Source organism: Vulpes vulpes, chromosome 3 (genome assembly GCF_048418805.1).
Source record: "Vulpes vulpes isolate BD-2025 chromosome 3, VulVul3, whole genome shotgun sequence".
NCBI lineage: Eukaryota > Metazoa > Chordata > Mammalia > Carnivora > Canidae > Vulpes > Vulpes vulpes.
Window position 1 is genome coordinate 57,145,369 of NC_132782.1, and position 26,597 is coordinate 57,171,965.

Sequence of the window (26,597 nt, forward strand, 5' to 3'; positions counted from 1 at the left end):
TCCCCTTCCAGTTGTTTGCCCCCTTTCAGAATCCTTTATGCACGGAACCGGGCAAAATCAGGAGAATATACATTTCTCATAAGCAAAGTGATTACGAATAAATCCTTTATGGGTTTGTTTCTTGTCCCTCAGATGTTCCAGCAGTCTCCTAATAGAACAAACATTATCATTTAACAGGTGATATTTTGAATGATCTTGTAATTGTACATGTTTCAGAACATGACAGAAAACAAACAAACAAAATAACCCAAAAACTTCGGTAAAATAAAAGCTCTGGGTTTCTTATTGTAAAAGCAATAAGACAGGCAATGGGTTAAAAGTAGATTACTAAATCAGGGTTTGAAATTGTAAACACAACACTGTATTTGTTATTTCAAACTGGATTTTTAGGACATTTCATAATTGCTTTCTTTAAGCCCTTCACCATATTTTCAACCATGCAATCTTTTTCATACATTACTGATAGAGAACATGGCTCATCATTGCTAGTAGATCATAGTGCCATATGCATGTCAGACCACATACAGAAGTATTAATATAATGTGATTTGTAAGGGAGTCAGTGACAGCAATCCCTATACATAAGCTAATTCAGTTAGTACCGTGCAAATCACCTCCCTTCTTTATCTATGGGAAATAAAACTCTGATGGTGGTTCCACATACAATCCCTCCCCCCCGCCCCTTTGTTATATGTATATATTCTGTTTATGTGCAAATGTTCAATTACCATTATATTGCTTTCAGTCATTTGGAACCAGGTCCACATACACATGTGTCACTACATGTGTTCCACATGCATGAACTCAGGACTGTACCTGCAAGAAATACAGACTGACTGAAACATTGAAAAACACATATAAAATTCACATATTTACATCATTCTAGTTACAGATAGACACTGCAGACAGATAAATGATTTCATGAGTCAGGAGGTTGGTAAGATTTCATGAGTCAGGAGGTTGGTAAGAGGATTTACAAGTTGTGGTCCAGAGATGGGAGAGGATGTGGAGGGGAGGGGAGACAGAGGCCCAGCAGAGTGAACCAGAAGGGCTGTTCTGTCTCCCCACACCCCCTCCACCACACGGGGAAGGTAGCAGCAGCCTAAGAGGCTCTTTGGCCCATCTGGGGAGATTTCTTGCTGCAGATTGGTTCCCTATGCCACCCCACAGGGAGAGGAAGAGGATGTTAGACTTGATGGTATAGAACAAAGTACTCACGTTTCTTTTATTGGGAAGGAATGTATGAAAGTTCTGAAATTTGTTGGAAATAAAATGAGATGATAGGTGATGCTGATTTGAAGAGCATGGAGGACAGTGTCACTGCCATGTCCTCAGTGTCCACAGTAGCTGCTTTTGAACAAAGACCACTACGATTAGATTTATTTTATTTAAAGATTTTATTTACTTATTTATGTATTTATTTATGTATTTATTTATTTATTTATTTGAGAGAGAGGGGTGGGGAGAGAGAGGGAGAAGCAGACTCCCTGCTGAGCAGAGAGCCGGGCATGAGGCTCGATCCCGGGACCCAAGGATCATGACCTGAACCAAAGGCAGCCTCTTAACTGCCTGAGCCACACAGGTGCCCTACAAGTGGATTTATAAATGACTTTAAATCTCTCTCTCTCTCTCTCTCTCTCTCTCTCTCAGAAATGTGCTTCACAGAGCACTAGAGAACTATGGAAAGTACTGGAAAAAGTACTGTACCATCAAGATGGTTAACTTGAAAAATGAGAAGAATTGCAATTTGCATATTATATTTAGAAGGGACCAGATAGAGCTGAGGGGAAGCTGATGTAGGAGAGAGAGCCTGCGGGCAGGGCATCAGGGCGTTAGCATGTGTTATGGGTAAAGACTGAGACCTACATTCAAGAGACCGTGGGAGGTGGGAGAAGCAGAAGAGACCCAGAGACGAGCTGAGTGTTGACTGAAATACAAAAGCAGCAATGGGTTTGATAACTGACTGGCTTCATGCCTAACACAGCTAAAGCCTACAGACATAGTGCCAGCCTTGACTCGTTTAGCTTAAATGTATACCTTCTGGGACTCTGCTAGATAAGAACATTCCTCACAGACCCTGTACAGATACTGTTCTGTGAATTCAGACACCCCATCGACCACCTGTTCCAAAACCAGCCAGGTTCCTGCAAGACCTGGGCTGCGAGAGAGATGGGGTGATATCCTGACCTCACTCCCCACCCACCCCGGGATCTGGGCAAGTGACCTGACTTCTCTGCACCTCACAGCTATTCCTGCCCAGAAGGGTCCAGTAAGGACTGAATATAAAAGCAATCACGTGTGCAGAGTACTGATCACTGGTCAGGCCAGCTGCATGGACCACCCCAGGCTGCAGAAAGCCCCTCTTGCATGAAGAGCCAGCAGAGGGGTCTTCGTGCTGCATCTGTCATCGCTCTGAAAGGACCTTGCTTGTTTCTTTTTCACATCTTTGGAAACATATTTTCTGTGAATACGGCATCACCTGTTAAAATAATGCAGCATCTCCTAGGCTTCCTCCTCCTCCCTTACTGCCTGCCAGCCCCCTCCTACCCCACACTAATCCTGCCAGGTTTCTTTTCTCTCCATACTTGCTCTTTGGTGATCCCATCCATTGCCTTTGGTGCCTGACATTTCTAGCCTAGATCCTGGGCCCCCAACTTGAGGGTCTCATCAGTCTTAAGCTGAGCATGTGTGAAATGGGATATCCAAATGCATGGTGGCAAGCTGGTGAATGAGTGGGACTTGAAGGCCCCAGAGGCCAGAATCCTTCTCACCAGGAGACCCAGCCCAACAGGTGACCTGTCAGTAACGGTCGGTGGCCTTTTGTCACTGTAGAGATTGTCTGTGGATCTGTTGTCCCTACTCTTGAGAGTCCCCAGAGCTCTTAAGGGTGGAGACCCCTCCTCATCTCCAGTTCCCTTGAAGACCCTGCCCCAACGCCTTGCACAGAGTGAATCCGTATTAACTGCTGGTCCAGTTGAAGTTTTGCTCAGCGCTGCCCACATTCATCCAATGTTCAGACTCTCATTCCAAGAAGCTTCAGCCACAGACAAAGGCCCCTGTGTACTTCTCCCTTGGAGCCGGCAAGGCCCAGAGCAGACACTGGAGGCACACTAGTCCCTTTCCTCCTCCGGCTCTCGCCTCTGCGCCTGTGGTTTGGCATCCTTTGGCATCCTCCCTCAATTCCAGGACCTCGGCAGCTGCGTGAAAGCATCATAGGTATGGCCAGAACGGAAAGCTGTAGGGAACTGATGGCACACAGAGGCCCTTACCTGCAGGCCATTCTCAGAACCCATCGTCTTCCTTTCCTTCCTCCTCTACCCTGGGGACCCTCCCCCCACACCCCGTGGTCCTCTGCTTCCACATCAACACACAGGGTGCTCATCTAACCCTCCAGTGGGGCCCCACAGGGATGGGGACAGTCTTGGAGGCAGGCCCTGCTCCTGAGACCCTCCTTGGCCCAGCAGAGCTGAGAGGGTGAGCCTCTCAGGGTTGGGGGGTGGGAGTGAGGCTGGCTGGGGCTTCCCCTCCATGCTGCAGGTGCTCCAACAGCCCCAGGGACAGTGACTGGATACGGCTCCCTGACAATGACTCCTCAGCATCATCTCTTCTCCCCTCCCACCTGCAGATCTGACACAGGCTTCACACCCCCCAGGGCTCTGTGGGGTTCTGGCAAGTTCCAGGGAGCTGCTTCTCACTCCACCTCCTTCTCCTACTCAGGAGGGCATACCCAACCTGAGTAAATGAGTGACATTTGTGAGGGACAATCTTGAATGCCGTCTGGTTATTGCTTATATTTTAAAAGACAACTGGCAACAGCCTTGCCAGAGCTATCGAAACTGAGCAAAATGACTTGGGTCCGTGATGGGGTGGTACATCTGTAACATTACAGAGCATGGAAATGTTCAGAAAATAGTTATTGGCTATGGTACGGGGATGCATGCCTGGCCCAGACACAGTCATTTGTGTTAGAAATTTTGTACTTAGTTAAGTTTGGTTGTGCTGATATTTAAGGGACAACTAGAATATCATTCTCTATGGCTCTTTTCTCCGTAAATCATTACTAAGTGCTCATTGTGGAGTATATGTGATTCAAATCCCATTCAAAACAATTATAACAAGACAGTTGTAAGCCTACCTGGGATTTTTATTGTGAGTATTATTTAAAATAAGTGGACCACTAATTAAGAGTTAGAAATGGTTTTGTTATACCAAGATTTTTCTTATAACAACACTTCTAAAAGGCGAGATCTAAAGTCCTTGATAAATCATATGATCTGAAACAACATACATTTCATGAATCAATCTTGGTTGGTCTGACAGTATAAGGTCAGAAAGCCCAATATCAACACCCGTTTGACCCTGCACGTATAGGGCTAAGGATTACTGGAAAGAGAGAGCAATAACTCTGAGAGATATATTTCTATCATATCAGATAAATAAATAAATAAATAAGCCCTCTTGGGAGGAAAGGGATTAATAGAATAATGTGATGATATCTGCTGAGTAGATACAGATACAAATGGGTCTGCAAAAGAGGTATGTAGGGTGGAGAAAGCAGTGTCTCTCAGTGTTGTTTGATCTTTTTAATTTATTTTGTATAAGTGCATTTTACCTTTGGGAATCTCTTTTTTTTTTTTTTGCAATTGATTTCTCTTTGTTTGCATGAGGTGGAAGCTTATTAGCAGTCTCAGGTTTTTTTTCTTTGCCAAAAATTATTGAGTTATATGGATATTCCTGTTGGAGTTAGCACCAGTACTACCCTTTCCCATGGATTGAAGTAATAATCGTTTTTCCTATCAGCAGTATTTCAGGAATCTCCTTGGTGTAGCAGAAATAACCCACAGGATGTCTTATTATGTTTGGATTCCAGATGTACCTATGCACCATGGCTCTGAGATTTGAGACAGAGCCCTTCAATCCTACATATAAATCAGATGATGGCCTGAGCCAGACCTTTTTTCTCCATAACCTGCGTACCTGTGTCGCCACTGTGTAGGTCCTGTCGTTTACGGAGCTAAGCTACAGAGTCAGAATATTGGGTACTATTTCAGTGGACTGACATTCACCCTTGGCACATCAGTTTTCATCACTGGTTTTAGAGCTAGAGGGCCTGGACTTGACCTCAGTGGCAGTGCCTAGCCAGCAACTTGACCTCAATCAAGTCACTTAATGCTCTGAGTCCCAATTTCCTCTTCTGTGAAATAAGAATAACAATTAGTACCTACTCTTGCTCACAGAATTGATGTCTGTTCCTTAGCCTGCCATTTATCCATTCAATAAGCATTTATTGAGAATTTACCTACTCATAAAGCATGCAGACAAGGATAAATAAAACAGGACAGATGCCCTGGAGGAGCTCTTTGTCAGGTGTTGAATGGATCAAGGAAGGTGATGCACACACATTAAGAAAACAACTACTTCACACTCATTAGGCTGACGATTATTTTTAAAAATGGAAAATGGCAAATGTTGACAATGATGTGGAAATTGTAACCCTGGTGCATTGCTAGTGGGAATGTCAAGTGGTATAGTCACTGTAGAAAACTGGTGGAAAAAAGAAAAAACTGTGGTGGTTTTTCAAAAAGTTAGAAACAGAATTATCGTATGACTTAGCATTTCTACTTCTCAGTATATACCTCAAAGAATTGAAAGCAGGAACTCAAACAGAGACTTGCATACCAATGTTCATAGCAGCATTATTCTCAAGAGCCAAAGGTGAAAGCAACCCAAGTGTACATCAACAGACAAAAGGATAAGCAAAATGTAGTATATGCAGACAACTGAAGATATTCAGCCTTCAACAGGAATGAGATTCTAACCCACACTACAACATGGATGAACTTTGAAACACTGTGCTAAGCGAAATAACCCAGACAAAAAGGACAGACTTTGTATGATTCCACTTAAACGAGGCTCCCAGAATAGCCCGACTCTTAGAGACTTTTAGAAAGTGGAATAGAGATGACCATGGACTGGGGGGAGGAAGGGAGAAATGGAGAGCTAGTATTTAATGGATACAGGGTTTTAGTTTGGAATATCAGAAGTTTTGGTGATGGCTGCACAACATTCTGGATGTACTTAATGCTACTGAATCTTATGCTTAAAACTTGTTTAAATGTAAATTTTTATGTATATTTCACCACAATTAAAAAAAAACTTTATAATCCCTAAAATGCTATATAAATGCAGGATGGTTAACTTGAATGGATTAGTATTAATGAAATTTGGCTTATAATCAATCCCTCTTTTAAGAAGTGCAGTATGCATGAAATTACTTAGTCATTATTTATTACATAATATTGAAAAACCAGCATCTATCTAGATAAACTTTAATAATAATTTATTTATGCCCCATCCTCTTCCAAAAAGAATTTGAGGTAGTTGACTCTAAACACATCAGAATAAGGAATGAGGTCAAATCCAACTGACATACGGCAAAATATAGAAACTGAGATACAAAAGAAGAAGGGAGGGGACAGATGGCACATCAGCAACAGAGCAGACGTCTCAACTTTTAGCCTTCCAAGAACCAAGGAAGTATTTGTATTAATCAGACCTTTTCTTAATACCTAAAATATCTTTGGTTCCAACATGATCGTTGCGTGAGTCTGTAGCATTCATCTTGCTACCATTTACACTTCTGAGAATTTATTGCATAATTACGGAACACCTCATTGAAACAAAAGAAGGATGTAGAAGTAAGAGCATCTTTTCCTAAGTCCGAGCCCTCGGGGCCTCTTCTGTGCTTAATGGAACGGGCTCCTGGAGCCTTGTCTGCTCTGCTAGCCAAATGAGTCTCCCATACCTTCCCTTGGGCTCCTGCATCAAGTCTACACTGTAGCCTGGCAGGACAGGCTACTCCTCCATCTGGGGTGCCCCTGCCTCCCTTAGTGCCCATCCAGCCCCTGCCTCCCTGGGTGCCCATCCAGCCCCTGCCCCAGCAGCGTGGCTCCTGCCAGACCCCACTCATGTTTCCTTCTTCCTGGACCCCCTACTGTCTCCCCCTTACCTCTTACAGAGGACAGCTCAGATTCCACCTTCTCCAGGACATCTCCAGCCCATGCTGATTCCCTTTCTCCTTGCTGTTCTGGGGCACTTTGCAGTTACACATTTGATATTTAGTTCATTGAGGATGTGAAGGAATAGAGAGTCTTGTGAGAAATAAAAAGCAAGGTGTGATTAGACCAAAGACCCCATCATACATTTTATTATAAATGGTAATATATTTAGAAAACTAAAATCTAAAAAAAATTTAGATCATTGAGAGCACAGATACTTAGGCTTATCTAATTTGGCCTTTTGACACATAAGGAAATGGGCACCCCAGGAAAGAAAGTGACTTGCTCAAGGTCACCCTGTATATTTGATATAGAAATAAACTTTAAAAACTAATACCTTCAATCCCAGGGTTTTTATAATATCATACCAGTTACATTTTAATTTTTGTTTTATTTAGTAACCAGCAAATAGGACTATGGATGCACTTCAAACATAGGCAAAGAGGGGAAATATAACAGTGTGAAGAACATTGGCTTTGCCAAAGGCAAGGATCTTTAGCAACTCACTATGGCTCTGGACTTTTTTTTTTTTTTTTTTTTTTTTCGTCTGCAAGATGAGGTAAATTGAATGGTCATTAAGGTTAAATTTGCTTCTGGCATTTTATGAAGCTACTAGACTGTTGGCCCAGCCCCACCAAAGAATTTACAAGTACTGGTAGAGCATATGAGTCTCGTCTCTATATTCTCCTCTGTTCTGTTCCCCTCACCCTTGGATGTACTTATTTCAAACGTTTCCCCTTGCTTCCTTTCTTTTTAAAACTCAGCTTAAACTTCACTCAACTCAAAATTGGCAATGTCTCCCGCTACCCTTGGCTTAATTTCAGCTTCTCCTCTGCACCTAACTCCTCTGACTACCTGGTCCCTTATCACACTGTACTGGAGTCACTGATTTTCTTGTTTCTGCCACTAGACTATGAACTAAGGTCTGGGATTATGGTGCGTTTCTTGAGCTCAAGTGCCTATAATGGTGCCTATAACCAATAAATGTTTTGTAAATGGATCTAATGGTTTTTGTCTGGGGAGTAAGGGTAAGACTATGGTACCAATTTCATTCAAAGCTGTTAGAGTTTTCATGGAAAAGAGAGAATTGGAACTGAGTTTTCAAGAATGATTAGATTTGAAAGGGAGTGTAAAATAATAACACTGGCCTAAGTAAGTAAAGGTGAGTGGGGGGAGGCAGGAGGTAGCTAAAAGGAGTGAGTCAGATCGGTGTTACTTGTTTGAACAGCAGAACATCTGGATTAGGTTGTCTGGGGTGCTTGTGCAAATTATAGATTCCAGCCATAATTCCCACTTATTACTCCCTGCTCTGGATCTATAGGTCTGGATTTCCCTTTAGAACAAGCTCCTCAAGTAGATTCTTATCACATAAATTGAGAGTCTTGCAATTCTGGAAGGAACGTTGGGAATTGTGGGCAATTGGAAGCTATTTTAAGTTTCAGAATAGGGAGAATGATGGCATGATGGAAATGCATCTTTAGAAATGGCATAGACTGGTAGTCTGCAAAATAATTTGGTGGGAGGCCAGGGAGCTTCCAGGAGTGCACCAAAGTATTCCAGATGAGAGGAGGGGAGAGCTTGCTTTCTTTCTCCTGGCTACACCAGAAATGGAGAATAAGCAGTGACTCCAAGAGCATGTTGAGAGATGAAATGATGAGGCTTGGCAACAGATTGGTTATATAAGCAATAATAGTAGGGAGAAGTTTGAAATGATGGCTGTGCTTTAGAGACCCAGGAAGTGACAGTTCCGCTGATACACCTGCTACTCCTGTCTAATGAGTTCTGTTTCAACCTGAGGTGATGAGGTGTCTGGGAAGCATCCAGGTGACAAGTGTAAAAACTATTGGCAACATGGGCTTGAGCATAACCAAAAGTCTGGGAGGACAATAACAATGTGGGAGGGTCCATGGCATGAGAGAAGAGGAAGGAAATTGAAATTTTGAACTCAGAGCTATGGGAGCAGCAACATAAGACAGGAGGAGGAAAATGAAACTAAGAGGGAACAGAGAAGAAACAGACAGGCGGGTGGTGAATGAGGTTTGAATAATAAAGAGAAAACAAAGGAAGACAAAGGCTTAAGAAGGTGAGTATCCATTATGTTAGATGGGCTAGAATTTGAGAAGGATAAAAACAGTCCTTTCAACTTGGCAAAAAGGGTTTCAGATGAAAACTGTCAAAAAAAAGTGAAAATCTAATACTTTATGATGTGTGTGTTGTGATCTGTCATACAGGAATAGATAAAAACTCTTAATGGCAAGTTGTGTTGACAATCAGTGAGCAAAAATAAAAATACACTTCAGGCAGTCTGATTTCCAAAGGGACACTCTTCAATTAGAGAGCTAGGAAATGGGGAGGGGAGAATGAAGCACTCAGGATGCAGGAACAAAGAAGAAAAATCAGGAAATCCTAACATGTATGTACATTAATGATCTTGCTTACAAAATAGGGTTGCATTCAATTTTTAATTTTCCATTCTTGCCCTTTGGTTATAGTGTCGTCTGAAAAAAATATGAGATGTCATACAAAATGGAGCCAGGTATCCAAAGCTCTATTTTTATGCTACCTTGAAATATGGCTTCAGAGAAGAAACAGTTCCTTAAAACACATTATCCCTCCATTTCCTCCTTAATGACCTCAGGATCAGGAGGTAGGGGGAGATCCACTTTAACATGTAAAACAAAGTGACGGAATGTATGCTAGTGTAGAGTACATTATTGCAGGCTGATCTGGCATCTCAATTCCATTTGGTACCCTAATTACAGTGCTCTACCTCTGAATAGATATCCATCAGGACATAAATGCTCTAGGTGTTCAAAAGTTTTTATATTACTTGAGTACTTATCATGTTTTCTATTCTTCATCTACATTATACATACTTGATGACTTGAGAGGTTAAATCCTTGATAGTCTTTCTATGAACAAAGTTATGTGCTTTGGAATAATAAAGTGGGCAATCATCAGAAAAAATCATAAATTTTCTTCCATATAAAAACGTTATTTTTTATTTTTATTTATTTATTTATTTATTTTAAAAAACGTTATTTTTAAAAAAAAAACTAAGGCAAGAAAGGGAAATGAATGGCTTAACAGTGGTGTGAAGGCTATTAAAAAAAAGAATCTGAACTGACATCTAGGCTGATGTGTACAGGGGACTTCCTATCATTGGAGTTGTACCCATTGCACTCAAACAAGTAAATTGAAGCGGCCAGATGAGATCTCTGGACGTTTCCAAATTATAAACTGGGACATGACCTGACAAGGGATTTTTTTCCCTCTGAGTTGTGAATATTTTCTTGTGTCAGATTCCTAAAAACTCCTAAGAGTCTGTAAGTTCTTATATAACTGTTGGGTAATAAAATTGATTTCTACCTACCACCTAGTTATTTCTGTCTTCTGACTTCATTTAATTGTCAATACGTCCTTAAACAGTTTCGCCAAGTTGCTTAAGCATAGCGCTTCATAAGGGCCTAAGAGGGCCTATTTCCTTCTGATTTAGCAACTGTTGTCCTTTCGGGATGATTATAAAAATCAGAAGAACTTCTTAGTGACTTTGTTAGCCAAATGTAATTTTAAAATAACTTTTTGATAGCCAGTATACTTCTTGAAATTGTATACTTTGGGACTATCCTTTACCACTCTTGTCTTATAATAAGCATTTATAAATAGATGCAAAGAAGACATACAAATGGTCAACAGACACATGAAAAAATGCTCAACATCACTCAGCATCAGGGAAATACAAATCAAAACCACAATGAGATACCACCTACCCCTATCAGAATGGCTAAAATGAACAAGTCAAGGAAATGACATTGGTGAGAATTCAGAGAAGGGGGACCCTCTTACACTGTTGGTGGGAAAGCAAGCTGGTGCAGCTGCTCTGGAAAACAGTGTGGAGGGTCCTCAAAAAGTTCAAAGTAGAGCTACCCTATGACCCAGCAATTGCACTATCAGGTATTTACCCCAAAGATACAAACGTAGTGATCTGAAAGGGCACCTGCAGCCTAGTGTTCATAGCAGTGAAGTCCACAATAGCCAAACTACAGAAAGAGCCCAGAGGTCCATCAACAGATGAATGGATAAAGAAGATGTGGATGATTACTCAGCCATCAAAAAGAATGAAATCTTGCCATTTGCAGTGACATGGATGTAACTAGAGGATATTATGCTAAGTGAAATAAATCAGTCAGAGAAAGACAATTATCAGATGATTTCACTCATATGTGGAACTTAAAAGACAGAACACATTAACATAGAGAAGGGAAGGAAAAATAAGATGAAAGTAGAGAGGGAGGCAAACCAGAAGATACCCTGAACTCTAGGAAACAAACTGAAGGTTGCTGAAGGGGAAGTAGGTGGAGGGATGAGGTAATTAGGTGATGAGCAGTAAGGAGGGCACTTGATGTAATGAACACTGGGTGCTGTATGCAACTGATGAATCACTAAATTCCACCTTTGAAACTAGTAAAAAATATATACAAAAGTTGTTATTTTAAGAAAAGATAGTTGTTGAGCTATAACCTCTACAACATTCTTTTTAAAGTGTCATGTAAACCACTTTTTAAATTATAAAACTGGTAGAATTTTTAATCAAAGATTGTAAAATGGCATAGAACAAAATGTAAAAATTCTCCTTCCCTGTGTTCTAGCCTTCAGTACAACTCTCCAAAAGCAATCACTGTTAAGTGTCTTGTTCCTTTGCATGAATTTTCTAAGGATACACAATTTTACATATATGTGTACACATACTCACTTTTACATAGTCGTACTATGTAAACTGTTCTTCATCTTGGTTATTTTAAAGATTGTTTATTTATTTTGGAGAGAATGAGAGAGAGAGAGTGCATGAGCTGGGGGACAGGCAGAGGGAAAGGGAGAAGCAGGCTCCTCACTGAGCAGGGAACCCAAACTGGGGCCTGATCCCAGGACCCTGAGATCATGACCCGAACTGAAGGCAGAGGCTTAACCGACTGAGCCACCTGGGTGCCCATCTTGTTTGTTCTCTTTTTTTTTTAGTTCAGTTAAAATACCAGGACTGTGTTATACTAGCATGACTCAGCTTCTACTGAAAACCTATTACCACTTCTTTTTTTTTTTTAATTTTATTTATGTATTCATGGGAGACACACACACACACACACACACAGAGAGAGAGAGAGAGAGAGAGAGGCAGAGACACAGGCAGAGGCAGAAGCAGGCTCCACACAGCGAGCCTGATGTGGGACTTGATCCCGGGACTCCAGTCTCACACCCCGGGCTGAAGGCAGGCACTAAACCACTGAGCCACCACTCAGGGATCCTCCCATACCACTTCTTTATCCATTCATCAATTGATGGACATTTGTGCTGTTTTCATAATTTGGCTATTGTAAATGATGCTGGAATAAACATAGATGTGCAATTATCTTTTTAAATTAGTGTTTTCGTATTCTTCGGGTAAATAGTAGTGGCATTACTAGAATTCTACTTTTAATTCTTTGAGGAACCTCCACACTCACAGTGGCTGCACCAGTTTTCATTCCCACATTCCTTTTTCTTCACTCCTCACCAACACTTGTTTGTTGTTTTTTTGATTATAGCCATTCTGACAGGTGTGAGGGGATATCTCATTGTAGTTTTGATTTGTATTTCTCTGATGATAAGTGATATTGAACATCTTTCTATGTGTTTGTTGGCTATCTGCATGTGTTTTTTGGAGAAATGTCTTCAGATCTTCTGCCCATTTTTAATTAGATTATTTGGGGTTGTTTTTTTTTTTTTTGGTGTTGAGTTGTATAAGTTCTTTATGTATTTTAGATACTAGGCCTTTATCTCATATGTCATTTACGAATATCTTCTCCCATTTCATAGGTTGTCTTTTAGTTTTCTTGGTTTTTCCTTTGCTGTGCAGGTTTTTATTTTGATGTAGTCCTAAAAGCTTATTTTTGCTTTTATTTCACTTGAATAAGGAAGCATATTTAGAAAAATGTTGTATGGCCAATGTCAGAGAAATTACTGGGAGACGCTACCTTTTAATAGATAACCTACTTGGGACACCTGGGTGGCTCCCCTGCAGAGAGCCTGCTTCTCTCTCTGCCTGTGTCTCTTTCTCTCTCTCTGTGTCTCTCATGAATAAATAAATAAAATATTTTAAAAAAATAGATAACCTACCAGCAGCTCCCAGGAAACCATAAAAATATATATTCTACACGTGATCACCTGTACAAACACTAACTCACTTAGAGACCTAAAAGAAAGCCCTAAAGAGAAAGTGCCTAAGAAGAGGAAGAAAAACAATCTATCTGGAGATAGATGTGGGGTCTGGCCTTACCTTATTAGTTTTCTATTGTTGCATAAAAATGACCACTAATTTAGCAGCTCAGAATTTCCTGCAACAGGAGTCCAGGCGCAGCAAGACTGGCTTTGTGCTCAGGTTCCACAGAGCTAAAATAAAGTCGGTCAGCTGTGCTCAGTATCCTCTTCTAAGTTGATGTGGTTATGCAGAATTCAGTTCCTTGCTATTATAGAACTAAAGTCCTGGTTTCCTTGCTGGTTGTTAGGTGGGGGCCACTCTCAGCATCTAGAGGCAGCCTATGTTCTTTGCTTGCTACGTAGCCTCTTCCATCTCCAGAACCAGCTAAGGACAGCTTCCCTTCCATTAAATCTTTCTCATGCTTCCAATCTTTCTGACTTCCAGGCCCAGATCTGATGAGTTCATGAGACTAGGAAAGCCCAACCAGGGAGTCTACTACCTAAGGTCAACTGATTGGAACAAAACAGAATGGCAAAGCCCCTCCATAGCAGCACCTAAATTAGTGTTCAGTTAATTAACTGAGAGGAGGTGTATGTACACAAGGGGTCAGGAATCTGGGGGGTCATAGCATTCTGCCCACCATGACCTGCACCTGCTTTCCTCAAGGGAAGCAGATAGAGGTCATGTCTATTGACTGAGGAAACCAATCCTACTGAAGCATTAGATGCCAGAGAAAGGGAGCATGACTGGAATCCATCTAATCTCATGCACAGCAAAGTCCACCCACATGCATGAGCAATGAAACAGCGGAAAGCTCCAGAGAAAATCTCAGAAACTATACACACAATGTGTAGGTCTGTCAGGCCTTCCTGACCAAGGATCCAAACCTGGCATTTCTGACTCCACAATCTTTGCACTCCTGACCTCTACATTGTGCCCCACCAGAGGATAGGTCATTCACTGGCTGTACAGATGAATCTGGAGTCCTCTAACCTTACTGTTTCTTATGCCAATGTGATCAGAATATGCTTTTGTGAGATGTTGGCCTTGGGTGTTCAGTAGAACAGAATAAACTGACCGCAACCTAAGTAGGTAAGCTACTTAGGGGAACTGTATTGATGAGCATTATTCTAAAAGAATTCTAATAACCCTCTCTCCTCTCCTTGTCTTTCTCTTTCATATTCCCACCTGCTGCTGTGATTCAGGCGCATTATACATGACTTGCTTGAGACGGAAGAGATTTATATAAAAGAGATTAAGAGCATAATTGATGTAAGTAGATTGGGGTAGTAGACCTTAAGCATGTATTCAAATTAGAGAGATTCTGTGGCACAAACAGACTTAAAATAGTTGCCATATATCTCTAGAATATCCACCAAGAGTTCAGGTCCTACAATATCGCAAGTATCTTTGCAATAGGAATAAAAACATTCTTATGACTATTGATCCGTGTAGCCAAATAACTTCCAAAGGATTGTGCCAATTCATACTGATTTTAGCACTGCCCAATAGGTTCACCCTGTAGTTGCCAACAATGGACACGATAATTTGAATGCTTTTGATAATTTAATAAGGGAGAATTGTTTCAAGTAGGATGTTTTGCTTGAGAGTGAAAATATGAATTTTTCCTATTTTCTTAAGGAAATAATCCTGAGGAACAAATTATCTGTACAAAGTTATAATAGAATTTTTTATAATAAAATATCAGAAGAAAACAAAATTGCCAATAAAAAGTGGATGTTAATAAAGTCTGATATTCATGCTGAATGAAATATTGCTCAACTGTTATAAGTTAATTATTTTGAATAATATGTAGCAACATTGAAAAATGCTTATAAGATTAAATTAAAAACAATATATGTAGAAATTTGCAAGCAGAGCCTAAAACGCATATAGAAAAACAGAATACAAATTATATATGTACCGTGATTAGAACCAAATAAAATAAACTTTTAAAAAATCATGAAGGAAATATAATAAAACAATAGTAATTGCATGTGGTGGTAAAACGATGCATATGTTTTTTGCTTTCACACTTGACTGGTATAACATAAACATTTAAAAAATATATTTGTTCTTTCTATAAAATGCCATTACTATCGTTGCCATTTAAATTTAACCATCTTCTTCTGAAGATGGACACATGAAGGAAATAATATCAAAAGAAAGTGTTTGATGGAATGACTTTCAGAAAATAAGTGTGCTATATTTCCCAATTATTAAAGTTTTGGTCCCTAGACTAGCAAATTCAGATCATCTCTTAAATGTTTCTATCTGTAAAACCTACCTTGTTTCCACCTCTGCAGGGATATATCACTCCAATGGATTTTATTTGGCTGAAGCATCTGATTCCAGACGTTCTTCAGAATAACAAGGAGTTTCTCTTTGGGAATATTAGAGAACTTTATGAATTTCACAACAGGTATATAAGAATTCAGATTATCAGGAAAAATGGAAAGTAAGAGAAAAATGGAAATCAGACTGATGAGATTTGAAGATGAACATGTGTAGACTTTGCCAGGTTTAAGCAGGTAGTCCAGAGTCAGTGGGCTTGGTTGGGATGGGTTGGGATGAAGAGGGAAGAAGTGCCACAGATCTCAGAGGGAGAAGGAAAAAGGCATCAATGACACATACCAGGTATCAGGCATTAATGTTGTGTTTTTTGCATGTTTTCCTTTGCTTATTTATCTATCCATGCATCTGCATTTATTGAGGACTTGTTCTGTGTCAGTCACTGTGTTCAATATTAGGAATAAAGATGACCAAGGCACATGTCAACATACCTACTGTCATAGAGTACTACTGGGAGCTAGGGTGTTGGAAAATGCTAACTGGTCCAACAAGTTGTCCTCTTAGCCCAGAGCTGCTTGGGTGTTGAGTTCTAGAGAATTAGAAGAGGAAGAGACTTTGAAGATCATCTTCCAAGCCTTTCATTTCACAAATGAAACTACAGCTCATTTCCTCTCTTTCCTCGGTATAATAACCCCAAATCATACATGTAACTAATGGAAAAGAAGAGACTGCTTGGTGAATTCACCCAGAGTTGTTTCCCAACCTCATCTCTTGTCCATTGGTCAGACAAAAAATGGAAATGGAAATACCATTTCTGCTACCTTCCCTGGAGAAGTCATTCAACCTCTTTATGCCTCAGGTTTCACATTTATGAAACCCTACCTTACCAGGTTTGGTAGATAATTAAATGAGATATTGTTTATGAAGTACTGATGCCTGGCTTACCTTAAGCTCTCAGTGCTATTAGCAGTAGAAGCAGCAACAGCAGTTCTCCTCCTTCTCCTTCTCCTTCTCCTTTCTTCTTCTTCTTCTTCTTCCTCCTCCTCCTCCTCCTCCTCCTCCCTTCTTCTTCTTCTTCTTCTTCTTCTTCTTCTTCTTCTTCTTCTTCTTCTCCTCCTCCTCCTTCTTCTTCTTCTTCTTCTTCTTCTTCTCCTAGATTTTATTTATTCATGAGAGACACACACAGAGAAGCAGAGACATAGGCAGAAGGAGAAGCAGGCTCCATGCAGGAGCCCTATGCGGGACTTAATCCCAGGACCCCAGGATCACCACCTGAGCCAAAGGCAGATACTCAACCACTGAGCCACCCAGGCATCTCGCACCATATTCATGTGATTCTCATGCATCAGGGAGCCTTGGTGCATCTTGGCTGTCTCCAGCTAGTGCCTAGAATTATCAGGAGAGCTGTGGATGGCTTTAAGGAATCCTAGTAATGTCACAGAATGTTTTTTTCTTCCAAATCAGTGTGTTAAAGATAAGTCAAGAGCAATAAAGCCTTGGAAAACAGCATTTTTCTGAACACGTCTTAATAACCTTATGTGATTTTTACTTTAAAAAACCCTCATGTGTCTTAACCTCATACATGTAAAAAAAAAAAAGTTAAAATGTTACTATACTTTTCCCTCCCTAGGACTTTTCTGAAAGAATTGGAAAAGTGCACTGAAAACCCCGAAATGCTGGCACGCTGCTTTCTCGAGAGAGTAAGTCTGTGCTTCCTGTAAGTCAAAATAGCCATGTGATTAAAGTTCAGCCCTTAATTTTCCTGTGTTGAGGGGCAAAGGCAAATGGGAACACCAATGGTCTGACAAGTTACACATGCCTTTTGAATGCAAAGCAGGAGTCCTTTGCAGTATGTCACCCAGGGTGAGGTGAGTCCAGTTTGACTAGGCTCACATGACAGATGGGAGCAACTTCCAAGCTTGGCCTCCAGCAAAGCCTGGTGACATGAAGGACTGCCCCTCCTCAAAACAGAGGATCCTCCTCTGAATGACTAAGCTCACTGTTTTTTTTTTTAACAAGAATCACACAGCAGGCTTAAATTCCTCACTAACACTCTCAAGAGCAGAAGTACTGATGGTAAATTAAAAGTCTTAGAAAATATATTTTCTTCTATTTTATTTTTTTACAGCACAGAGAATAGTTAGAATATGTTAAATCTATGATCCCTCTTTTTTTTTTTTTTTTTTTACTTTTCAGTTTGGAATTTATTTTCTATTCTTAATGAAAAAATAACTTTGGAGCATATTTCAAAGTTTATTTTTTTAATTTAATTTTAGTTCAGCTAACATATCGTGTATTATTAGTTTCAGAGGTACAGTTCAGTAGTTCAGTGTCTATGGTCCCTCTTATGCTTAGCACCTAACAGGATTTCCTGCCGTACAGCACTGTATCTCTGACTTCCTCTTCCCCACTGCACAGACTTCTTCCTTCTTGCCCTCTCTGCATCCCTACTTTGGGCAGTGAATAAGCTATTTGGACCAGTGATGCCCCATCAAAGCTGGCACAGAGAAATGTATAACCTAGCGCCACTCCCCACCACTTTCTTCCCTTGGGAGGACTATGCAGATGATCCTGGTGCCCTGGACTTTCTAAGTCTTTTGCATTTCCTCTCTCTTTCAACTAGACCTTCTTTTCCTTCTCTTCCTTTTCTTTTTGTAAGCCTGAGACAACAGGTCAACTCAAAAATTATAAAGAACTCAAATTTTGGCTGATAAGTCTAAGAGCGGTATGTGTAATAAACTGAGAGCAAGCAAACAAAAATCCCCAGGTTTTAAGGCATTGGACATAATGGAGAAATAGAGCTTTTGACCCTCAGAGCTCTTGCCAGCTTAGAAGGTCCTTTCCATGGCCCTGTATGGGTTTTCCCTCAGCCTCATTGTAGGTTTTTTTTTGTCAAGTGCCAAATTCAAGGTACACTACAAACTATGCTGTATTCAATCTGATTAATTTCCTTTTTGAATTACTTTGTAGTATTATTTGTGTTTTGTAGTGTTTTGTAATTTTGCATTCATCAAACCACTGATGTGAAATCTAGTTTCAGAGTTTAGAAATATTTTATAGTTGCTTACATCATCATTGCAAAGACTTATTTAAACTGTTGGATGAGGAAAGGACCAAATTCCTGTGGAGAGAAAAGGGACGTGGTTAAAAAAAAAAAATTGTCCCAAGTATAAGGTAATGGTCAGGAACTACTGACAAAACATCTTTTTCCTAGAAGAATTTCTCACCTAAAGTGAGAAAGCTTTCTATAGTCCCCCAAGTTGGGAGAAACCTGAGAAATCATTAATCCAGACCTGCCTATAAACTCTGCATATAATCCTGTATGATTTATGATGTTGGGGACATAGTACTAGTAATAAACTGGTCTCAATCATAAAGTTATTAGTCCAGGACAGATGTAGTAATTAAAAACCACGATTAGCTAATCTTTGAGGCTCCTTGAAGGAATTGGCTGCTGCTGTGTATTTGTTAGTCAGTGAGGTGGGCCCCTCACCATTATTTATTACTACAGTTGACCTTTTCTCAATAATATTTGCAGAATTCCATTAATCATGAAAATGAGTTTTGAAATATTGCTCTGGTCAAATGTTTCAATCAGACTCTATAGTCTGCAGAATCCAGAAAAATTCTGCCCCAGAGACCAACCTCTACCTAGAATAGTTTTGGTCAGTAGTCTGCCTTGAGTTCCATTGGCTCTGAGATGTGACATGCACAATGGAAATAGCACTGGGGCGGGACTCAGGAAATGTAACTTCTTATCTAAGGTGAGCCACTTGCTATCTGCATAAACTCATGTTACGTCACTTAAACTCCTGGAGTCTAATTTCCTTCCTCCATACAATAGGCTTAATGATACCAACATGTAAAGACATTGTGGATATCTAATGAAATACTGTTTACAGAAGATTTCTACAAAGTAAAAAGTGCTTTGTGAATAGCCACCATGTATTGGGTACTCTGTATGTATTGGGCATTTGTTGAGCAGTTTCTATACATCATCTCATTATACAGCTTCATAGTTGACTGCTGCTGTGAATCTACTTAATAGATAAGAAAACTGAAATATAGAGAGGTTAAGTCACTGATCTTGGGCCATATGCTTGGGAACTGACAAAGCCAAGAACTGAACCTGGACCATCCACCAACAGCCCACCATCCTAATGCATAAACGATCGTGTGTGAATAATGAGTTTTTGGTAGCAATTTTTTTAAGCCTCCTAATTTATTCTATAAGTAGGTGAGGATAGTTGGGCACTTTCATATGCTGCTGGTTAGTGTATATTCCTTAAATTTTTTTAAGGAATTTTGGATTGAAAAGCAAATTTAGGTCAACAGTCATGTTCTGGTGCTTGAAGGCCTATGGTATTCTGCATTGTTCGAAGCACAAGTATAGTATCAAGGGGTAAGGATTTCAGAAGCACACGTTTCAGCTCAGCATCCACTGAGAGAACCAGGTGCCTCTAATGCTGGAAAAGTTTGGGGAAAGGTGGCTGACTGTCAAGGATGTTTCGCTTGGTGGGAATCTGGAGCTCCAAAGTTTCCTCTAGCTTTTAAGAATCTTCTGGTAGTTAGTGTTAAATGTTTTTGTGCTCTGACAAGACCCAGTGTGGGTGAGATGCCTTAATCAATTTGTAGTATTTTATAAGCCTGGCCTTTGGTATGGCAAGAGTGTTCCCCATGTATAAGCTACTCTACTGTGGAAGATGTTGAATTTCACAAATGTACTTAGTGCAGTGCCTGACACATCAAAGGCACACAATAGATAGTTCTTGAATGAATAAATAATGAACATATCGTTAAGCTCTGAGTTACTATTCTAGTTCCTTAACCTGTCTGAACAACATTTCTCAAGGGTCATCTCCCTTCCTAAACATGTGTGCATGCACACACACATGTAGAAAAAGAAAGCATTCACTACAGCAGTGTTTTTAGAAGTAGAATAGACATAGTTGAAGCTGTGGGGAAAACAATAACCTATGTCTGCATGAAGGACATCAAGAGTTGGCCTGAGAAAAATAGGGACCCAGAAATCTACAAGGATGCAGCCTTGTGGGCTTCTCCACCAGAGTACCACAGGTTCTGTGGCAAGCATAGCTTCTGTGGTCCAGGTGCTAGTGATTGAGTGGATGAAGCTGGCAAGTTGACTCCATAGGCCTGGGGTAACTGCTCTGGGGTATTGGGGAGTATGTGCCTACCTCCCATGGTCTTTGATGCAATGGGAAAGAGGTCACAGAGCACTTGGAATCCTTCTTGAGATCTCCAGCTCTGAGATAGTCATATAATTTTTTCTGTCTTGGCATCTGGTGCTGTAGGTCAAAGGTGATGTCTGAGGCAGAGCCTGCTGCTTTGGGAGTTGCCCGAAGAACTTAGGGCTGTGTTGTTTTGTTCAAGCTGCCACATTTTCTTTTTGGGGTATTTCCATCTTTTGGTTGTCTCTTGGGTTTTTTCCCCCTAGGGTTGGCATCATGATGATCAAAATAGGAAGATAGGGAGAGAGAAAGGAGGGCCCATCAGCCACCAGCACCTTTTCTGTCAGTTTTACCTCTCACTGCAGAGCTATTCTGGGGAGACAGTGATGCCCTGGATAAAGAGCAGAGGAGGAAGGAGGAAGATTAAAACTCACTCCTGTTGGTGACTTTACTGATTTACCAGAATCCTGTGGTTGTTCCCACAGCACTCTGTTCAAATCTGTGTTTAGTACTTATGGTTGTGTAGAACTTCCTGTTCACCTTCCCATCACACAGTCACTCCAACATAAGGTTATCATGCATCCCCAGTTCCTCACACTGTGAAAATACTCAGGTTTGTTGAATATTTGAACGAATAAACGATGTCATCCTGTCCACTTACTGAAAAATGCTACCTGATTAATTCCAATTCTTCTCTCACTCAGAAAGAAGATCTTCAAATATATTTTAAATACCATAAGAATCTGCCCCGAGCTAGAGCAATCTGGCAAGAATGTCAAGACTGCACCTTCTTTGGGGTAACGTTGAGATCACAAAGTCTTCCACAAATTGTTTTCCCCGGACAATGCTTATGTGTGCCAAGTCTTTAAGGAAATCAGCAGTATGAATGAGGCAGGGGAATTTGGCATTTGAATTTATGGCAATTTTTATGAATTAAAAGTCTCTCCTATTTTGAAATTATATGTTGGAGGTTTTGAGGTGGCCCTGGGTCTCTATGGGACAGGCCTGTGAGAAGCAGCTGTAGCTGAGTGAGCAAATCAGAGTCCTTGTCTAGGATGGGGATTTTAAAGGAATTAAGTCCAAAAGTCCACAAACTGGGGCTCCTTGGAAAGACATTAGTAAGTCATCATGTAACTTCTAGACTCAGAGTGACCTGAACAGACACCCCCCTCCCCCCAAAGACAGGCTACCTCTTTTTCAGGATCTGAAGTGGACTTGCTTTCTAAACGAAATAAACGGTCCTACATCCCTGGTTGCATATAGAATTACTAGCCAAGCCATCCTCTTTCCCCTTTGTCTCATTTTACACACTGTTCCTGAGGCACGCAACAACTTGGTAACATTACCAGGTTGGTCAACACAGCTGTACCTCTTTTCCATGAAGAACCTGTTTCATTTCTTGTATTCAAATGCTGCCACTTTGTTCTCTCTGTGTGTGTGTTGTTTGTTTTATTTTACATTGTTTCTGTTTGGCTTTTAAAGGTTTGCCAGCGTCAACTGGATCACAGTCTCCCACTTTTTAAGTATCTCAGAGGACCAAGCCAGAGACTTATAAAATATCAGATGCTGCTGAAGGTAAAGTCAACGAGACAGAGCTTTCCTGTGCATGTGCTATGGGGGGGGGGGGGGGGGGGGGCAGGGGGCTCCTGTCCTCAGACATAGAGTTGTGACTTTGTCTTCCAAAGGGGAAGATATGTCTATACTTCAGGCTTCTTCTGTCCTCCAAGTCTAAAGCACCAGATCTCAAGGAGGAGAAGGATCAGAGAGTTGAAAGGGACCTGGGAGCCTGCCTAGTCCAACATGCAGCTCAAGGCATGATTTCTAAGGAGGCTGGTTTGGGGCGGGAGAGTCCTTGGGAGCAAAGGGAGAAAGAGGAATGGCACCACACTGAGGACAGCTGAGAGGGTGGGGAGGCAGCCAGAGCCTCTACTCTCATATAAAGTATCTACAGGTAAAATACCGTCGGCTCCATTTTACAGATGAGACAAGGAGCTTCAGAAAAGAGGTGTTATTTTCCCCAAAGTCATAGTTTTCAGTGCATTAAAGTAATGGAAGGGAGAAGGCAAAACTGGTCTTTTCTCCTCTTGCAGTATCTACCTCCACCCCCAGATTAGGTATCTTTCTCAGGAGCAACATAAGGGAATGAATTTTGCTCTGCTGAACCCATAGGTGGTTCTTTGTCTGACAACAGCACCCCTGCAGGAGAGCGCTCCCAGATACCCCAAACAGGGGAGAAGGCTGTCAGCCTCCCCACATGTGAGCTGAGGGAAAGCTTTGGACCACGTCTCCAAGTTGTGTTTTAAATCAACTTTATAAGCAGCTCTTGCCCAGTGGCTACTATCTCTTAAACACACATACACACAAGCACCTGCTGTGTACTAGGTACCTTCCCATATGTATTTCTTACTTAATCTCCATAATCAGATGAGTCAGAAAGGCTCTGGAGTATGAAAAAAACTGAGGCTGGGAGCGGTTAAGCTCATTGCCTAACATTCTGCCGTCAGAAAAAGTTGCCCCTTTCAGCTTTGCCTCAGCTGGACCAGCCCTGCCATCACCAGGTGTGCCATTCCTGGACCATTTAGGCCTTGGTTTTCTCACGTGGGAGATGGGGTTACTAGAACCTCCTCCAAAGGATTGCTGTAAGAAGCAAGTGAGTAATACACCTAGAGATGTCACTCAGTGCGGACCCCCAGGAAGCCTCCTGGAATGCACAGCCACTGTTTTACACACAGAGATGCCACACCAGTGTGGGAATGGGGATGACGCTCATGGCTTCCCTCTATGAGAGGCATCTGAAAGTGCATTTCCATATAGCGGTCACGTTCACGTAGAGCCTCACACTCCTCTGACCGTCCCATCCTCACCGTCATCTGAGCTTTATGAGTCCTATCATAGAGCTGAGGAAAGAACAAGAACCGGAGGACTGGGAGTCTTGGTCTGAGTACACCGGGTACCGAAGTGCCCAAGTTTTCCCACAGGAGCTGTGCTGACACAGAGCAAAGGTCTGTACCATACATGGAGGGCTACAGGGCGAGGTAAACAGAAACCTGGGCTGAGGAGTTAGACGTCCTGGGTCCTGGGCGTGGATCTGGCCCTGACACTTCCAGAATGCAAATTACTTCACCTCTCTCTGGCTCAAGTTCCTCGACTGTAAAATGAAAGTAGTACTAGTACTTTCCTGGTGTGCTCTTTGGAAGCATAGACAAGGTAATGATACATGTTAAAAGTAATTAGAGAATTTTGTTAGTTTCATTTCACAGAGGAAAGAAGAGATGGAATCACTATAAAATATTCCTTGGGGGGTCCTTGTGAAACCATGGGAGGCTACTCAAGGCAAACCAGTTTTTCCCATAGCTAAGCTTGCTGTGTGCTGGAAAAACAAGTTCAAACCACTGGCACGCCTGTGAAGAAAGGAAGCACTTTGTAGTGTTCTCCACCCTGAGGGACAAAGCTCATTCTACAGTGCCTACTATCAGCTTCTTTGGGAGCATGGATGTCTGACTGCTGGCCTCATGGCTTAGAAAGGATCGTGGAATCCTGGTGTGAGAAGGCTTTTTTTCTGAGTACAAAAGAAAAGGGAAGAGAATGATAGAGTATACCATTAAAAACAGACACATGAAAAATTGGGTAAAATATAGTATTAGCAAAATATGGGACAGATGGCCAGGGTGCTAAATTATGAGTTCATAGAAGTTAATAATTTAAAAAGACAAAACCCAAAAAGAAATGATACTTACGAAATGCTTAATATTTTTCCTGAGATATTATGAAAATTATCAGTTGTGACAGTTTTTTGAGTACATAAAGTACATAATGTCTAATGAGTTAATAGCAAGCTGATGAAACAATATATTATTTATTAGCATACATTAGAAATAGGTACATTTAGGGACAATAGGAATTCACTTTTATTAAGTTCATGATTTATGTCAAAGAGGCTAAGTGATGTATGGAAACTACCAAACTTACTTATTCTTTTTAAAAGATTTTATTTATTTATTTGAGAGAGAGAGAGCACAGCAGAGGGAGCAGCAAAGGGAGAGGGAGAAGCAGACTCCCGTTGAGCAGGGAGCCCGACACGGGGCTCCATCCCAGGACCTGGGATCATGATCTGAGCCGAAGGCAGAAGCTTAATCAACTGAGCCACCCAGGTGCCCTGAAACTATGAAATTTAATGTAGAGGATTTTTCTTATCTGGATTTTAAGATATGGTTTGGAAAATGATGCATTATTTGTTTATAATAAATTTTGCTTATTGTAAGAAGAATGTTCTAAAATAGGTAGTTATGCTGATTTCTGTGTAACGCAACTCATGTCATAGGAGTGATTCATTTTTCTTCTTTTAAAAAATTAAATAGACTACTAGAAAAAAGACTTAATAGGGAGAGGTTGGTAAAAGGTTTGTAAGATGAAAAAAGTGTGAGGATCTGATGTAAAACATAGTGATTGTTGATAACAGTCTATTGTATAATTGAAGTTTACTAAGAATAGGACTTAAATATCCTTGCCAAATACATAAATAAATATGTGAGGTAATGATGTGTTAATTAGATAGAAGAAATCCTTTTACGATATATACATATATCAAGTCATCACCGTATACACTTTAAATACCTAGCAATTTTATATGCCAATTAAACCTGAAAGCTGAAGTAAAAAAGAAAACAATAAAAAAAAGAACACAGGACATAGGCAGTTTACAAAAGAATAAATGCTAATAGCAAACATTGTTTTTTGAAAGTTCTACCTTAGCAGTTATTTGAGAAATTCAAATTAAAACAACAATGAGGAGGCAGGATTTCTCTTTTGGTTGAATTGGCAAAACTTTTTGATTAAATTTAATACTCCATGTAGGGTGGGGGCTGGTGAATCAAGCTTTTATATATGACTGGTAGGAACATAGTCCTTCTATAAAGAACTTGGAAGTATACAACAGAATTTTAACATTGGGGCACCTGGGTGGCTCAGTTGGTTAAATGTCCAACTTGATTTCGGTTCAGGTCATGATCTCAGGGTTGTGAGATTGAGCCCTACATTAGGCTCCATTCTCAGCACAAAGTCTGCTTGTCTCTCTCCCTCTGCTTCTCGCCCCTCCCCACAAATATAAATTAAATCTTAAAAAAAAAAAAAGAACTTTTAACATTGACAATTTCACTTCTAGGAATTTATCCTTAGGAAAAATGCACAAAGATTATTATTATTATTATTATAGGAAAAAATTATTGAACCTAAATGTTTACCAGTAGGGGGGAATTAATGAATTATGATTAATCTACAGGATGCAACACAGCTACAATTTAAAAATATGTTTTAAAACATAGTGTCATGGAAAAATGTTCATAATATGTCGTTGAGTGAGAAAAAAACCAGGCTACCAAACACTGTGTCCAATATGATTCTGTTTGTGGAAAGAACTCTATGCCATTCTTTCCCACTTACTTGTGATGGGCAAATTTGCGTCCATCCTCTGTTAATTTAATTTTGGCTGGAGATTGTTTGCACAGTAGGTTTAGTTGTCAGTCTACTTTTTGATTTCCAATAAGGCTTTTGGGTTAATGCAGGGTCTGCTGGATTTTGAGTCTCCTGAGGATTTGGGAATAGACACAGGTGACCAGGAAGGAAGCTTGGCTAAGGTACTGTATATTAAATATTGTTTTATATAACTAACTGTTAATGGTGTTTGTCTATGGGTGGGAGAATTTATGGCAGTTTTGTTTTTCTTGTTTATGATCTTTATTGTTTACGTTTTCTAAAATAGTATGTATCCTATAAATCATGATCACAGAAAAAACAAAAAAATTAAAGGCAATTTCAAGGTGAGGTTTCA

The 26,597-nt window shown here is 40.5% G+C and overlaps 1 protein-coding gene across 4 annotated transcripts in view; it reads left to right on the forward strand.

Annotated features, from left to right (window-relative positions):
• The window catches only part of MCF2L2 (MCF.2 cell line derived transforming sequence-like 2), a 236,435-nt gene that overhangs the window by 170,265 nt on the left and 39,573 nt on the right, over positions 1 to 26,597 (forward strand). For all 4 annotated transcript variants that reach the window (XM_026007237.2, XM_026007235.2, XM_026007238.2 and 1 more), the window contains 6 exons: positions 14,495 to 14,561; positions 15,596 to 15,711; positions 17,212 to 17,281; positions 21,475 to 21,567; positions 22,253 to 22,345; positions 26,332 to 26,403. In XM_026007237.2, coding sequence (XP_025863022.1) covers positions 14,495 to 14,561; positions 15,596 to 15,711; positions 17,212 to 17,281; positions 21,475 to 21,567; positions 22,253 to 22,345; positions 26,332 to 26,403 — 511 coding nt within the window. The remainder of the gene's footprint in view (positions 1 to 14,494; positions 14,562 to 15,595; positions 15,712 to 17,211; positions 17,282 to 21,474; positions 21,568 to 22,252; positions 22,346 to 26,331; positions 26,404 to 26,597) is intronic.